At 32.4% G+C, this 17,988-nt stretch overlaps 1 protein-coding gene and 1 long non-coding RNA gene across 2 annotated transcripts; both read left to right on the top strand.

Moving 5' to 3' along the window:
- The first annotated feature begins 9,882 nt into the window (after positions 1 to 9,882).
- LOC142550997 (uncharacterized) lies at positions 9,883 to 11,554 on the top strand. Its single transcript, XR_012821457.1, has 4 exons — positions 9,883 to 9,938; positions 10,297 to 10,476; positions 10,559 to 11,350; positions 11,382 to 11,554. It is a non-coding gene; the product is annotated as an uncharacterized LOC142550997 (long non-coding RNA).
- Positions 11,555 to 12,422: 868 nt separating this feature from the next.
- LOC142550975 (uncharacterized) lies at positions 12,423 to 17,941 on the top strand. Its single transcript, XM_075660031.1, has 4 exons — positions 12,423 to 12,575; positions 13,043 to 13,219; positions 14,874 to 16,064; positions 17,618 to 17,941. The coding sequence occupies exons 1-4, from the start codon at positions 12,561 to 12,563 to the stop codon at positions 17,651 to 17,653; spliced, it is 1,419 nt and encodes a 472-aa protein (XP_075516146.1). The 5' UTR covers positions 12,423 to 12,560; the 3' UTR covers positions 17,654 to 17,941.
- The last annotated feature ends 47 nt before the right edge of the window (positions 17,942 to 17,988 follow it).

The following is a 17,988-nucleotide window of genomic DNA, read 5'->3' as shown; positions in this document are numbered from 1 at the left end:
GGGATTGCACAACTCGAGTGAGGTTTGACTCGAGTCTCCCTAAATCACATACTTAGTTTATTACATTGATATTTATAATTGATGAGATTGATGTTTATAGTCTATTGATTTATAGCCACTGCATGTATTGACTATTGATTCGTTTAGTCATTAGCTGATTCGCCTAGTCCCCGGCTGATTCGTCTGGTTATTGGCTGATTCGTCTAGTTATCGACTGATTCGTCTAAACTTTGGCTGATTCGCTTAATTACTGACTGAATCGTCTAATTATTGGCTGATTCGCTTAATTCTTGACTGATTCGTCAATTCTGTGGCTGTTTCGCCCAGACACTGGATATATGAATTATATCGATGACGTTTCGGGTTGATTCATTCCTATCGACTGAGATTCGATATAATTATCAATATCCAGACATTGGGATCCCTAGGTTAGAGTTGAGTAGAGTCTGTGATGACTAGTTGATTTACAGTTTTATATCATTCATGTTTGTTGATTGGCTGCATGTGAATGATATTTGTTATATGCTTTTATAAATGTTTTTATATGATTGTATGTTTACATTGTTTATACTGGGATTTATTCTCATCGGAGTTATCCGGCTGTTGTCTTGTTTTGTATGTATGCATGACAACAGGTGGGACATGTTCAGAGTTGAGAAGATGAAGAGAGATCGTGATTAGAGTGGAGGCTCCGGACTTGGATTAGAGATAGGGTTAGACACGTGATATTAGCTGTTAAACCTTAGTTAAATAAATGTATGTGGTACAGGACTTGTAATTTTATACTGAGATGTATATACGTTTATTTCACTACGTTCCGCATGTTAAAAAAAAAATTTAGACCATGTTTTTATAATTGATTAATTAGTCACAATGATAATTAAGAACATGATTAGCATCCGGATCCCCACATTTAAGTTTTTTTTTTCTTATTTGTTAATTTTGTGAGGAAACATTATATATTATTATTATTATTATTATTATTATTATTATTATCATCAGGGCATGTTAGAACAGAGGGGGACATGAAAATCAAAAAATACCGTGTCCACTTTAGAATAGAGGGGGACATGTTACATATGGAAATTGTAATCCATGTCCACTTTAGATATTTTGGTATTTAAAATATTATTCCAATTATATATATATATATATATGTATAGTAAAATAAATGATTTACCATCACCATTTATTGTAAGGGGGACATGAAAATCAAAAAATTAAATTTTTTTGGGTAGGTGATATTCGTATAATTTGGCAACATAAAACCATTGTTATTTATTTTTTTAAGAAAATGAGAAGGTTATTTTTTTAAAAAAATGTTGATCGAAGTTATTTAAGCAATTTTTTCCAAAATAATCAAGGTACTCAACATTTTAAGATAATGACATTTTCAAATATATTTGAAGATTTGATCTATAAAAATATTTTTGATTAGAAATGTATTTTATTTTTTAATTTTGGTCAACTTTTTTTTTAAGAAAATGATATTTTCAAATGTATTAGACCAATTTCACTTTTGATTAGAAGGATATTTGAATAGTGAATTCAAAAATAATGAATATCAAATACATCATATCATCATTTTATTCACATAAATTAACAATTAAATGTAATTAAAATTAATCTAATATAAATTCATCTAAACAATCAAATAAATTTAAATTTTATAACTTCAAATCCTTCGATGTAAACACAATCGAAGTGTGTTTCCCCGAAAAGTATAAATATATCAACCAAGATAAGGTGCAAACTTTTAAAAGAATTCAAAAAAAAAAGTAACCATATTTCCCAGTCACGCTTGCTAAATTCACCACTATTTTCTGACAAAAGACAAATTAAACAAATATCAAATAATACTTTTTAAAAATAAAATACAACTGCATTATTTGTATTATTGTTATGACATAATTTTGAATGCAGGTGATTATATAAATATATTTTCTATTAATATTGATATATTAATATTTTTATTTATAAATTTGTATTATATAATTGTATCATATAAATAAAGATTATCGATTATTGATAAAATAGTTTGAAGTTTACTATCTGAACTCACATTTATCTCTTCTCCTTTCTTTTTTTATTAAATTCATAACATTTTATCACAAGTGTCTTTTTTTAAGTTGTTCTGCTGGAGAACGCTACTTGTTATTAAATATTTTTTTATGTTATATCAATCGATGCTCTTGGCACAAAATATTAAAAGATCGTGTTATTCGTTATTAAATATTTTTATTGTATATCAATGGATGTTTTTGACGTAACACGATCTTTCAATATTTTGTTGATGTTTCTGAAGTGAAACGACACAATTTTACGTTGATATTTAGCAAGATTCATGATTGATCTAACAATATTTTTGAAAAATATTGATTTGAAAATTAAAAATCTAGCCAGATCTGTAATTTATGATCTAAAGAATGTATATATTCATGGGTAATATTAGAACTATAATTTAAAAAGCTAAGATCGATCTATCAGTATATCTGAAAAATATTGATGTAATATGTACGAACATCAATTTCATGAAGAATATTGATCTCGAATAAACCATTCATCAATATTCATGATGTAACGCTTCGGATTCGACGACTGTCCTCACTGTACCAAGACGGTTCTTTCGAACGTGCTTATGTCCTCACTTACATACACCTTAAGAAACTTCCCAGAGGGTCACCCATCCCAGAATTGCCTCAAGTCAAGCACGCTTAATTTTGAAGTTCTTATGTGATGAGCTACCGAAAATAAGATGTACATTCATAATACGAGTAGTACCTATCAAATCTTTTAGGTCCTCCACAACTGCGCAGTCTGATACCTGAGCAGTTTTGGAATCCATCTCCTTCCGGTGTAAGATCGGTTCATTCATGTTCCTTTCGTTTAGAAGTCTCCCAAGAGCCGCTCATTGTTCGTACAATCTCATGACAACGGCGATCACCCCGCCCTCTTCGGCCCCAGGCCTCACATGTCCACTAGCTTCCGCTTTGTTCGTCCCCGAACAACACCGTACTAGGAGAGGTCGGCTCTAATACCAACTGAAATATCTACTACTTAAATGCTACTATAATTTTTTTAAAAAAAATAATAATAATTTAACATTTAAGTAGTGATGTTTCACATGATAAATTTGGAATATGAACTAGCATACAAGATCTGTTAATATTCTAAAAAAATATTAATTTTAATATTTCTGAAAAAATTGATCTAAAATCTACGATATTATCAATCAATATTCTGAAGAACATTGGTATAAATTTAAGATCCGTCAAGCTTTCCGATAAATATTGATCAAAATCTAAAACCTATTGACATCTTCGAAAAATGTTGATATTAAATATTACTGAAAAATATATATTTAAGATCTGCTAATGTTACTGAGAATATTGATATAAGATCTAAAATATATCAATATTTTCGAAGAACATTCAGAATATTTGTTGTTTAAATATGATATAATATTTAATAATATTCTTACATAATTTTGATTTGCTATCAAATTAGATCAATCATATATTTGTTGTTATCTTGAAGAAACGTGATATACTATTTATTAATAATTTAATAAAATTAATTTGATTTGTTTACGGCTGAAGGATTTATCGAGAGCTCAAACAATGGGATAAATTTACTATGCAATTTTTTGTTAACTTGTCAAATTGTTTCATCAAATTCTGCCGAAAACCATATGATTCTCATCATATATTTTGTGTACTTTGGAAAGAAATTGGTCTCAATCATCATACTTAATCATAAAATGTGTACAATTCTTATTATTTTTTGTTTAATTAAAGTTTCAAATTCCATGTTCGTTTCCTCGTTTTTTTTTTTTCGAAATGCTAGATTGGGGTAGATATTTCTAATCTGAATTTGTTGTTTCCAGTACATATCATTACTTATCCTAATTGATTCGTTCGTTATAACTTAAATTTCAAATAGTTGATACTGATGGCATGTATTTCTAATTTTTCGATTTCAATTCTTAAAAAACCATGAGTAAATAATGAACAACTAATATTGAAAGTTACATAATTGACGTGATTCATGCCCTGAATTGAATGAACACAATTGATACATTGTGCCATGTATAGATCAATTTTTCAAAGAAGAAAAATATTTTATTTCACCTGGAGTGGAATAACGATTTTAAAATATCGGCATAGATATGTGAAAATTATATGTTTGAAGTGACATAAAAAAATATTTGTTCATGTAGTACGATAAAAATATTAGATATCTTAATCGAATACTATACCAGATATACATTGATATCTCGAATCACTGTATTGTATCTGAAGTATGTCAAATGATTTCTATAAAAAATGATACATGATTTGCGGAGAAAATTGATTACCACTCAAATTATATTTTCATTGTAACTTATCATACATGTATTAAAGATCCGGAATATCACTTATTGCCGATGAAAAATGAAGTGTTTGATAATATTTGGATTTTTGAATCCAATGACAATATTGATTCAATACAACATGTTATTTCAAATAAATTATTTTATAAGAACTCAAGTTTTACAGACGAGTTAATATACATTTTACTCAAAAAAAAATTTATTGTTAAGAATGAATGTTGTTTTTATATCTTATAGACAAACATAATATCGAGACAACCAATCCAACATATATCAAAATTAAATTGGATGGTATACAAACTCAGTTTATCAAAAAATGATATTGTATCAATGTCAATATGATTAAAAAAAATCACAGTAAACCATGAGTTTTTTTTATTGAAATTTGCTAACATTGTGAACCTAGAAGTTTAAGGATTTTATATAGTTAACTATTTCGGTATTACAAACCATAAGTTTTTATAGCAATAAAAAATTCATTGATACAAATACTTCTACAATTTGAAATTATTCATTGATTTGATCATCACAATTGTATATAACATAGAAAATTATTGATAGTGCATAAATATATTGATTAAAGATCTAGAAGTTCTTGAATATGTCAATACAAGATTCTTGAATCAATTAACCAAAATATTTAAAAAATTCTTACATATTGAATTGTTAAATTTGATATAACTCTCAGTTGTTCAAATTGGGATTGGATCCATATATTTTTTGTAATGAAAAGGTAAATGTAAATGTGGGTACACGACTCGCAACCTGATGTTTGCAAAAATATTTACTGAGAATAATAATTTCCAGAATATACAACCAGTAAAAGTGGTTTGATTGACTAACTATCAAAGGCTTCCAATAAACTATTGAACCATTGATTCTGAAAATAAAACGTCGTATTTTTAGGATGTGATGTGTTTCCTGCAGCAAATGTTCTAGATATTATGTAAATTAGTTACTGCTAATACCAGCTTGAGCCAAAGTTTATTATTAAAATAATTGATTGTGCGAAAAAATGTACAATATCGAGTCTATAGAAAAGATTGAAAATATGTTGGGATATATGCTGAAGTATCTTGAATCAATAACAATGAGATTTTTATGATGCAATATCAATTATTATTTCAGTAAATCAATGTTTTCAAACGTCGAGGGAGAGGAACATGGAAGTTAAATGTATATCAATGAGAATATATTAACTTTTTCGATCAATTCTTTTGAAATATAAAGTGAACCCAAAGTTCAAAATTTAGTTTTCAAATACATTATTTGATATAATGTGTTAATAGATAAGATACATTATTTACCTTTTATAATTGTTTCAGTTGAACAAATTATGTTTTCTTGTGTGAAGCGCTAGAAATCTAACTGTTTTTTATTTTAAAAACCAATAACCCCTTCAAATGAAATTATAGAATAACTCAGATGTCAATATTAAGGAGGTCGATCATCTTGAAGAATTCGTGACATAAATAATAGTAAAACCTTAGAAGATGTTATGTATCTGAAACTATGAAATAAACTGATATCATACAAGACCATATTGTATTTTATTTGCAAAAAAATTTAAAATACGTTAGAAGTGTAGTCGACGAATAAATTCAAAAGATTTTATACCTGAAAGTAAAAAACTCAAGAAGAAGTAATTTTACATGGTACAATAAAAGTGTTTGATAAATCAAAATAATGTTATTACTGAAGAATATCAAATATATATAATAAATGAAATTTCAACAAATTATTTGTTTTCTAAAAACTATGAGACCAAGTAATATGATTATTGATGATTATTTTGATATCAATGTATTTTTTGTCAATATGAAAATTAATGATTATATAAAACTATAGTTTGTAGATATTGGATATTGACATACAAACAATATGGGCTAACCTCAACCCAAAATTTCTCAAAAAGTCCAGAAGTCAATTATGAGAAAATGTTTTCACTTGTCATGGATGCATTGACTAAACAATGATGTACAAAGAATGAAAGAAAAATCCAAGAGTAATTTGAAGCATCAAATGAAATTAGATTCTACCTTCAAGATTATATTTTCAATAAAATGACAAAAAATCATTATAAGAATTAAGATAATCCAGATTCATATGATTCATTCATATTTGTAGATACCCCTTAAGAGTTTACTAAAACTGACAATTAATTAAAATACAAACATAATATGATATAATTGGAAAATATGAAATCTTCTTTTGAGCTATGGATTCGATATTTTCAGAAGGAATATATATTAATTCGTCGTAGTGCACAACAAATAAAATATTTTTATATGTATATGTTACATCTATCAATGGTTATTTGATAATTCTCACAATGTCTTTAATCCTGCAGTATCATATATAATCATCATCGAAGATAATGTGACTGATGTTAGCATTACCGGTGTTAAATTTTGAGAAAATAACATTTTAGATCGGACAACTCATGAATAATCCAAAGTCATCGCACTTGGAGGCCGCATTGAGGGTGCTACGATATTTGAAGTCTTCACCTGGCAAAGGAGTTCTGCTCTCGGCACAAAGTTGCTTATCTCTCACGGCTTATTGCGACTCGGACTGGGGAACTTGTCCCATGACAAGGAGATCTGTTACTGGTTATTGCATCAAACTTGGAGATTCATTGCTGTCATGGAAAACCAAGAAGCAAGTGACAGTTTCGAGATCATCGGCTGAAGCGGAATATCGAGCCATGGCAAACACAACTTGTGAGGTAATTTGGGTGGTTGGTATCCTAAAAGACATGGGAATGCATTTAGCACTCCCAGTGACGATCTACTGTGATAGCACTGCTGCGTTACACATAGCAGCTAATCCCATGTATCACGAAAGAACGAAACATATCGAAATAGATTGCCACTTAGTGCGAGAAAAGATCTGTGATAAGTTGATCAAAACATCTCATGTTTCAACGGGAGAACAACCTGCGGATTTATTGACCAAAGCATTGGGAAAAGGCCAACATCACTATCTGGTGTCCAAGCTTGGAATGATGGATTTATTCCAAGCTTGAGGGGGAGTATTGAAATCGTAATTGTAAATTATAGAAGCGTGTTTTTCCTATTCTTATACCTCTTCCTTTACTTAGTATAAATATGCGATAGTTTTCGGTTGTAAAGTTTTAGAACTTCATTTTACTTCTCAATAAACGGTTCTCAGAATTGGGATCTTTCCCGGGCAAATTGGTTTCCTCTTCTACTTCTCAACAGATATGCCTCCGTTTATGCAAATCCATGCTCTGAATTGCGCAAGAAATTCTCATGATAGCTTAGAAAAGTTCACCTCCAAGACTCTAGCTTTTACCCTTAAAAAGGTAATTACATCAGCATTACCAATTTTGAAGAGAGAAATTATTGGGATTTTTTTATATATAAAAATATCTTATTAGATAGTTATCTCCAGGAGTTTGATGCGGCATATGGACCAGCTTGGCACTGTATCGTAGGGACAAGTTTCGGGTCATTTGTGACTCATTCAGTGGGTGGATTTATGTATTTTTCTATGGATCACAAGATGTATATCCTTTTATTCAAGACAACTGTACAGAAAGCAAATTGATATTGAAGTCTATATCGAATGAGGTGAAATTTATTGTTTTCTTCTTAACATAGACATAACTTCGGAAAGTTGTTGTTGTCTTTATCGTATTAGTTTGTAAATTGTAAATCTGGATTAGAAAGGATTGAGAGACGTTCTTCTTGTTTGATGCCATCTAACATGATGAAGAAAAGACATTTGTTAGATAAGTTGTATTTGGCACCTCAAGATAGCTTCCCTTTCTCAACACTTGTATAATGTTTCTGTATTACCATACACGATAATTAATTCTATGGATGGAAGATTTGATTTGTATGACATCTTTATAGTCGATTGATATTTATATGGTAATGTGTTCTTGGGATAAGATGATTCCATGCTTTGTAATGTCTCAAATCTCCGCTAATGGTTTGTTATTGATTGTATTGATGTTGAACTTGGTGAGGACGATATGCAAAATCGTGTTAGGAACAGTTCAGAATGGTAACAAATCAAATTTGGATGAAACCAGAAGTTCATTATCTGGACAGCGAATTGCTAAAGTAGTCTGGCGAAACCTGGTTGAAATATTAATCTTCAATTCTGGAGCTTTAGATCCCATCGGTTAAGTTTAGTCTCGAACAGTCAGTGATGTTATAATCTAATGTTGAATGTTACGTATTGGATCGACCCTGATCTGTAAATACCTTAAGTGGCTAACGACGTACGGAGATATGCGTGCTTGAGAGACGAGGAGGGGGCCGGGAAGCTTGTTTTAGATCTTGAGATTAGTGTTGTGGTTTTTGTGAATGGCACAGCAAATCGTATATGGTGGTTATTAGGAGAGTTGAGCGTTAGTTAGTATCAGATATATTTTTCCCATTTTATATTTGTTCTCAGCTGATACTTTCTCAAAATAAATTTGTATGGTAATATCTCGTTAGTCTTTTATTTAAAATAATATATATGGCCTGTTTTATTACTATATTTGTAATATATAATCGTTAATTTTAATTTTAATTCTTCAATTCCAAAAAATATTTCTCGTAGTATTTTATATTAAATTAATAAACCTCTTGTTATAAAGAAAGAAAAAATCGTGTTTTCAAAACACTGAAACTAATTAAGTATGGAACATGGCCTCATCAATCTGGTTACTTCTGTGATCTTTTATCTTATATTTTTTTGAGCGTTGAAGATCAAGAAATTTTTATTAATTGACATGGGTTCGTTAGGACCAACTATAAAGTGAATTAATTTTATAATTTTACTTAAATCTTGAACTTATATATATATTGATGATCAATCAAAAAATTACATCATTCAGTAAATGTTTCATCCTTCAAATAATTCGGTCAGAAAATCAAGTTTGTAATACCTTTGGCTAGTAAATAAGAGTTATTTTTATTTGGATGAAATTTGCCATACAAAACACAATACATACCAAACTTAAAGGTTTAGAACATGTGCCAAATACTCGAGAAAGCCTGAACCTTGAAAAGGGAGGAGTTGATCACTCTCAATATGTGGTCGTCAGTTCCTTTAACAAAGGACACGCTGCTCGGATCGTGGTTTCGTTACCTGTGATACTTGTCTTGATATTAATCTTGCTAGATTATGGACTATGATAGAGTCTAGGATCGTGAATTCTTTATGCATAAGAGTCGTTTCGATAGTGGTAAGAAAAATATGGATTAAAATTAGTAGATGGAACGATAATAATTTTGTATATGATTTTGTATTGGATTTGTGCTTATGAACCTCACTTGTAGGACATTGACGACATACTGATTCTTTATATGTCAAAAGAAACGTGCAAGATCATCCATATCAGGCATGGTTGAGCATACACTTTCCTAATGACTGAATTTGCTTGCTGAAAAGGACAATGATATTAAAGAAAATTAGGCATTTGGTGAAGCTGAAATGTTGATCTCTGGTCGACTATGTTATATTTTACTGCCAGAAATTTTTCTTGTAGACATCCAGTCGGATGCATTTGGTTGAATGAGAAGATGGAGAATTTTCGTAATATGTGAGTATGAAATTATAATTTTAAATTGTATTCATATAAAAAAAACATATACACAGGTATTTCAAATCGTAGAGAAAATAGTAACGATCTTATGGTATCAAGTTTTAATCATATTCACATGAATTTGAGCTCTCCGGATATGTAGTGGGTGAACCCCGAATATGTGCAGTGGCCTGCAAATCACATACACCAGCAGACATGCTCAAACATATAAGACTTTCGTGGGATTCGAATTTAGAACTTTAGCCCCATGCTTCACACAGTCAATTAACTCAGCTAGCCTCGTGGATGAATTTGACTTATTTTACTTGAGAGCCGCTGGCTATATATTAACTGATCATTATTTTTTCATCTACAGAATAAGTTGAAAAGCAACCAAATGTTAGCATCAGGATCTAAAGATGAAAATGGGGGCTCAAGGAACCAAAATTCAGGTACCAGTGTAAAGCTAGCTGAGGAGAAGAGTAAATCTGAACGTGTAAGAGCATAACAAGAAGGGGTCGGTCAAGCTACTGACAGCCATAGTCTAGCTGAAAGAGTATATATTGCGTCGAATTTTCAAAATATATGCATTCATTTTATCAAGAATGTTGTTTCTAATGGATACTTTTCATTTGTAGGCCCAGAGAGAAAAGATCACTGAGAGGATGAAGATCCTGCAAGACTTGGTTCCTGGATCTACAAGGTTTCCACTTTTCTACATGCTTTTTTAGGGAAAATGTGTACTGGTCTTATCACAAAATCCGAATCCTGGTTATGATCATCCAGTGTTTGATGTGCATAATTAAATGTTTCATCTATTCAGGTTATTGGAAAAGCTCTTGTTCTTGATGAAATAATTAATTACATTTCAGTCATTACAGAACAAGTTGAGGTATCTTTCTTTTCTTGCCTCCTGTTTAGTTTATCCAATTGACGTGTTCTTACACGTTTCTCCGCTCTTCGTAATGGGGGTGCTCTAGTTTTTATCCATGAAGCTTGAAGCAGTTAATTCGAGGCTGAACCCCACACTAGAAGGGATGCCTTCTAAAGAGACGTGTCATACAACATTTTTCACTTTGTACACTGATTCGTTCTTAGTGAGAGCTCCTCCCGTGGATGTAATCACTTATTTAACCGAACCACGTAGAATCTTGTATTGGTTATTATTGTTTCTACATGGTTCTTGGTTTGTATTCAATGTGCTTTCTTATGTCGAATTGATAGATTGAAATCAGAGTCACAAAGTTAATTGATCTTGGTACAACTATTCTGTGGATTCAAGTTTTAATCACAAGACTAGCAGCGCTAGAAGATCAGAACAGATGCAGTTGGAAAGCAAGACGATTCGAGATTGGCTTTGCTAGATCAACGACCTTACTTACGGGATAGATGGTGTCTTGGATGAGTGCACCACGGAAATCTCCAAACTGGTGCACAACTGCACAAGACTACCAAATCAAGTCGTTACGGTTTGAAGAACATTCTGTTTCGAATCAAAATCGGGAAAAGGATGAAAGAAGTTACTGGAAAATTGGACATAGGGACTGAGAAAAACAAAGTTGGGAGTACGGAAAAAATATTAAAAATTTCAAGGAAGACAGAACAAATCTTAGAAAGAAAAATAAAAATAATATATTTATAACCACTCTTTTAAAAGAAATTTGAGAGGGCGGCTATGCCCACCGCCACCACTGCTCCGTCTCTGGACATGATAGCTGCCGAGCATGAAAATTTTAATTAACGTGAGATGGAAATAGAGAGGAGAATCTTCGTGGATTGAGCTTGGAATGGGAAGTTCGTGTCTTCCAAAATTAAGCATCTTAAAATCATGGGTTTAAGCTGAAATTGAATATGGAAGGTGAATGAAGAACTTTTCTTGGATCGCCTGCACTGTCTAAATGGGATTTCAGGGGACAAAGATAAAGAAACATTCCATCGTCTTCAAACGTTTGATACGACGGTCTCATAAATCTTCATCTGTGAGATAAGTCAATCCTACCGATATTTTTTAAAAAAAGTAATACTTTTAGCATAAAAAGTAATATTTTTTTCATAAATGACCCAAGTTTTTGTCTATTTGGAAATGCGTCTGCGCAAGGTTGACATGTTTGAATGTTATGTATAATGAAAATAAAACTTATATACTAAACTATGATTAGATATTGTCTCCTTTCATGTTTTTATGAAAAGTGCCTCAAAAACTGTATCCTAAAAACTAGACAAAAATTGTATTTTGCGTGTCATTTTTCTTAATTGAAACTAAATTTATATTAATTATAAATGTTTTTTACAATAAATAATATATTATAAATTTAATTAGAATAATAATCTTTATGTGTTCCGACTGCTTAGCTGAATGAGAAACATTCTCTCACGTTTATTAAGAAATTATAAAAAAAATGTTTTAGGAAATAGTAAATACTTAGGCCAACGTAACTGCATGTCGCATGGTTCACTTAAAAGACGTAAACGTAATTATGTCATTCTTGTAGGGTTATTTGTGAAATTTCATGTGAACATAAGTTTCAGTTCACAACAGACAGCTTTGCCGAGGAAACGAAAAAATAAAGAAAACAAAAGAAGAAATCTACGTTCCTAAAAACCTTAAATTAACAGTCATCGATTCGAAGAATCTGATGAATGGACGCCGACGAGGTAAATTTCGCCACCCCATTTGACGATATTCAGCCTACGGGGCCGCCATGTCGACGGCGGCGGTACCGCTTTTATTATTCAACAGTCCACCAACTACCTAACTGATTCTCTGAACCGTTTGTTTCCTTGTTCTCACTCTCGATATCCAGCATTTTGTAGACTTTTATTTGGATCTTCTTCTGTTTTGTTGCTTCTTCCATCTTATACTTTGTTCATTCGAATTTTTTGTGCTTTTTGTTTAAAAAAATTGTCTTTTTAGTTTTATTCTGTGGTTTAGAGTAGAATTTTGTTGTTTTTCGATCTAATGGGTTTGATTGTGCGTTTCTTCCAGTAATATTTACCTACTTTTTGAATGAGGGTCAATTTTATTTTATTTTTTTAAGCTTTGAAAATATTTTACTCGGATTCTTGGTGCTTTCTTGATCATTTCAGCGTGGGTTTAACATTTTTTCTCTATTTGATTGCAGAAATTGAAGGCGTTGAAGAAGGCCTATGCAGATATAATTTTGAACATATCTAAGGAGGCGGCAGGAAGGGTTACAGCTTCTGAGGGGAAGGCAGTGAGATATCAGCATGAGTTGAAGGTGGCAAAAGAGGAGGGCTCACGAATGTTGACGCGCCTGAAGCAAATGATGGATTCTAAGGTGAATGATTGGATTTGAAAATTGAATTTTCTGTCATGATTTAATGGGTCTCGTGAATAGGTAATGGAATTGAGCAATGGTGATCGTGTTATGTTAAATTTTTAAGTTTGGTCTTTTTTCCTTTTTTCTGAATATCTTTTGTTGTGGACCATTTTTATGAATTGATATCCTTGTATAGATTTGCTTTATCAGGTTTTTGTTCGATCTTTAAAATTGTTCAATAAAAACAAATGGATTTGCTTGAAGCAAGTGGCAAATTGTAAGGATGTTAATACTTCCTTCGCAACTCTTGTGCAGAAATTACTTTTAGTGACTTAGATGGATTCACTTGGTTTTTGGAAACAGGATCACATTGTCCAAAATATCTTAATTTCTTTTTTGGTCTGGCTAATATTTAAAACGACTTGCTTTGGAAACCTATGTTGGTTGATACAACAATCTAAACACCATACTGTGTTAAGGTTGGAGTTTATCTATTTTATGGCTGTATAATGCCAGAAGCATTAATTTGGCAAAGTTAATTATTCCATCGCATGTAATAGAAACAGATTTGATATGGTCCCCTTGCTGTTCGCCTGTCATTTTAAATATTTGTCACCTAGTGCATGAAATTTTTTAGTTTTGGCTCTTCTTCGATCATCAAATAGTTTGATGATATTAAAAGGCTGATGAATGACTACTCTATTTTCTAAAATGTTCTATCCGTTCGTTTCCTTTATTTTTTGTTGTCTTTAATTTTCCCTTCACAGAAGTTCTTTTAGTTCGTGATTTTAACTGCAGTAATTGAAAATAACTGCTGAATAAGGCCCACAAAACCTAACACGTGCCTCTATTATATCAGTATGATGGTTCTTAGTATCAGTTCGGCTTTGATTCATAGATGCACAAAAATGAAACGAGGGAAGCATGCATTAAATCATTCAATATGATCCGACAATGCTCTAAGTTTAAGATACCATTGTTAGAAGTAGAGGAAGTATGAAATATAAATGCGCTGCCACTGTATGCAGAAGTCTCTGTCAGCAACATATTTACATCCAATACAATAAAATTTAAGTGGGTGGGATTGATTGTTTGTGTGCAAAGTTTGTTAGGTTAATGCCAGTTCAATTTATTCAATTAATCACGGCAAGCTTGATCCTAGCCTGCCTGCAGTTATTAATTTCTCTTATCAGCTTCAGATGATGCTAACACAAATTTTTGAAGAGTCATCTTAGCCACTAGATGTTCAAAAGGTGAAGTTTTTGTGGCCGATGCTGGAAGTGTAAACACTGACAGTGATTGTGTCACGGTTCCCCGTGTTGATGCTAACAATTAATTGCTGCCATAAGCAAGCTCCTGAATCTTAAATATAAAGGGTACCACTCTAATGTTCAAGGTGAAAATCAGTTGTACTCTATTCGAAACTTGAATTGTGCGCTTGAGTTCTTTCAGGGGGTATTTTTCGTTGTATTTTAAAGACACGTGCTTTTCAAGTGTAAATTAGAAACTTATTTTATTTTTGGGATACAGTTAACTGCAAAATTAACAATTTCTTGAGAAAGGACCAAAATTGATAACCGGCGAATGTGACCACACTCTCTGCCCCAGGTATACATCTGCCTCTACGAGTCCTGCATTCTTATTTAATTGATGTATTTGATCAACTGTACAGGTTCATAAAGCGGAAGCAACATCAGTGAATCAGCACAAGAAGATTGAGGAACTTGAAGCTCAACTTAATGAAGCTGAGGATATTGTAAGAGATCTCAGAGAAGAGGTGACTGTAGTGCTCGATGAGCTGGAAAAGGTAAAAAACGACAATGAGCGTCTCATTAACGAAGTCGATGCCCCTTTTTCACGAAAAATAGCTGTTGAGAATCCTATTTATTCATATCAATCCAGTACATCCCCTCCTCCAAAATCACTTGACGAATCTGCTATAGCTTCGGATGCTACAATACCTTATCTGTGCAAGACAAATTCATGTTCCAAGTGCCATAATGGAACAACTTGCTCATGTCATTCATATATTGGGAATACTGATTTGCCTTCTATAATATTGAGATGCGTGGAGTCGCGACTATACAGAAAGGGATGCTCACAAAGAATCCATGCGTGTGAGAGGAACTCTTTGAAAAGGAATATGTGTCTCTTAGGGGAAATTGATAAAATGAAGGGTAAATCATTGGGAGTTGTTAAGTATAGGAGCTTCAATCCTTTCCTTCAGAAAAGGAAGAGAACCTACAGAAAAAGAAAAATTATAACACCCTTGAGTGGGAAGAAATCTGATATTTTACTGAAACTTGAACATTTACATGAACTCTCTGCAAGAAACAAGCCTCGTCCTGTCGAAATTAGTCAGTCTAACGAGGAAGATTTAAGGCTAGTTTCGCGGCTTCCACCAGATAAAGATGAACAACAAACTTCTCTAGGGTGTTCAGAATATTCTGAAAAGGATGAGGCAAAAACAGACAAGGATAATGAACTGATTGAGGAAATGGTGTCATGCAAGGAAACTGGAGTTGAAGAGAGTTTACGGTCTCTGGATCATAAGATGGAAGTTGAAAAGGTTGATGTTGCATCGCATAGTTTGTCTGACACTACAACAGGGCTTCCTAGCCAACCTAAGAGGGAAAGAGTTATTAAAATTACATTTGAAAGGAAGCGAAAGAGAAAAGTTTTCAGTGGATCTGGCGAGAATGTTTCTCTTCGAACAGAAGAGAGAATTGGCGATAAGCAAAATGGCCATCAGGATCTAGAGCTGCCAGAGCCTGGTTTGGTGTTGGAGTCGCTAAGAGATAGTATGTCAAACTTGATGCTGGAGTCGAAAGTTAATAGGCAAATGGCTCAAGTTGCTCATCAGGTATGCTGATAAAAAATACTTGGCTTTTTATGTTTGCGTTTGCGTTTGTGCAGTTGATGCCTTGATGGATCTACGTGCATGTGCCAAAAGTGTTCAAAAATTAATATTAGCTACATTTCATTAACATATTTATATGTTTGAATCTGTTTCATGCATTTTCCTGGATTTCTCAAATCTCTGCTAGATGAAGACCTTATTTTCCGTAGGTATTTAGAACTCTATGCTCCATCAAAATGCACCTAAATAACACTTCTGGAACGACTTTGGTAGCAAGTAGTTATGGTATTTGGACACTATCCAAGTATAAAATCGCAAGGTCTTTGTAATCTCTTATTGTGCATAAAGCTACATTTATGTTGAAATTATTTAAGTGACTTGATCCTATGATCCCCTTTCTTCCTGACTATGTATATATGGTGGCATCTTGGCCCCAAACTGTGAAATACTCGTGACAGTATTTATAACACCGCATAAAGGTACTTAGAAACTTGCTTAAGTTCCTTAGTGGTAGAATAGCTTATCAATTATCATGCTGCAATTATGTAAGTAAAATCTTGGCATTTACTTTCGATGCAGCATTTTCTTTGCTGTTTTCTTTAAATGAGGAGGCAATCAAGTCTACCTTAGGAATTAAATGTCCTGCTCCTGTCTCCTGGCTGCATCAGTCCTCCCCTTTTCTTTCCATTTTCACTTTTTTTGATGTAGATATAATCCAAATTTTGTTTGACCAAAGACAAATTTTTCTTGATACGTAATTTTCTTTACTATCTGGAGGCGTCACTGTCTCTTACTAATTTGTAAAGCTTTTTCTCAGAATCATCAATTGAAATTGAGCATGCTGTAGCGCTTGCTCTTTGTTGCTTCACCTAGAATCCTAGATATTTCCATATTTTATACGAGTAATCCTTAAATTTCATTGTTCTGTCGTTAATTTATGATAATTTATTTTATCATAGAATCTGACAAACTGGACTTCAGTGAAATTACGCATTTGGTGCCTTATCCAAACCTTTTTTTCTTGTACAACTCAAATATGTTGGATATTCAGGTATTTCGATAATTTGTTCACGATCACAAATAAGCACTTGCGAATCAACTTCTAATGTATTGAATTTATTATGAAACCATGCTAGCTGAAACCGTGAAACATTGATTTGGATACCCACTCGAATAACCATCTACATCCTTTTAAGGCAATAAAGTATAGATTTTCCTGTAGAATATAAATTTTCGGGTCAGTGATGATACCAAGTCTCAAATTCAGTGTTCCAGATTCTTGTTGAATTGCCCAGAATGAATGCTTCGGGTCAGTGATGATACCAAGTCTCAAATTCAGTGTTCCAGATTCTTGTTGAATTGCCCAGAATGAATGCTTCTTGTAATGATATATGCTTTATTTAACTAAGAGTCGTCGGCATGAGTGTGGACTTCTATTCTATTTCTGTGTGTAATTCATCTTCTGCATCAATGTCCTGTTATGCTATCCATGAAATCTTTCATTTTCGATTTTCATGATCTAGCAATCTTTATCTTGTTTGTTTTCATATTTGCAGCTTATAGCTTTATCAGAAACAAAGTGGTGGGATTGAGGTCGATGGCTCTTCATCTTTGAAACAAACCAAGAATGCTTGAAGAGAAATACATGTATGTTCTAACTGTCCTACCGCATCATGGAGATATGGCCGAAATTGTAATTCTGTTTGTTGTCTTGAGTCTCGACTATGTTTACTGTAAACTTTTTATGAGGACATGTGATCGAAATCATTCAGCAGTGTATCTTCTTTCTGTTAAACTGAGCTGTAGGAGTCCCTTTGTGTCGTACGTAGATGCGGCCAGAGATTTTAGTTTCAAAGTTCTCCTATGCTTGGTGTTGGTTTTATCTACAAGAGTAATACCCAGAGAAATCACTATAAAATTATATTAG

Source organism: Primulina tabacum, chromosome 1, assembly GCF_025594145.1.
Source record: "Primulina tabacum isolate GXHZ01 chromosome 1, ASM2559414v2, whole genome shotgun sequence".
Classification (NCBI taxonomy): domain Eukaryota; kingdom Viridiplantae; phylum Streptophyta; class Magnoliopsida; order Lamiales; family Gesneriaceae; genus Primulina; species Primulina tabacum.
The sequence above is the reverse complement of the archived record's forward strand: the minus strand, read 5'-3'. Positions and strand labels throughout refer to the sequence as shown.

Coding starts and splice junctions, on each gene's coding strand:
- LOC142550975 (XM_075660031.1), top strand. Junction 13,220..14,873: donor AGCAAATGATGGATTCTAAG/GTGAATGATTGG, acceptor TCAACTGTACAG/GTTCATAAAGCGGAAGCAAC. Junction 16,065..17,617: donor TGGCTCAAGTTGCTCATCAG/GTATGCTGATAA, acceptor TCATATTTGCAG/CTTATAGCTTTATCAGAAAC.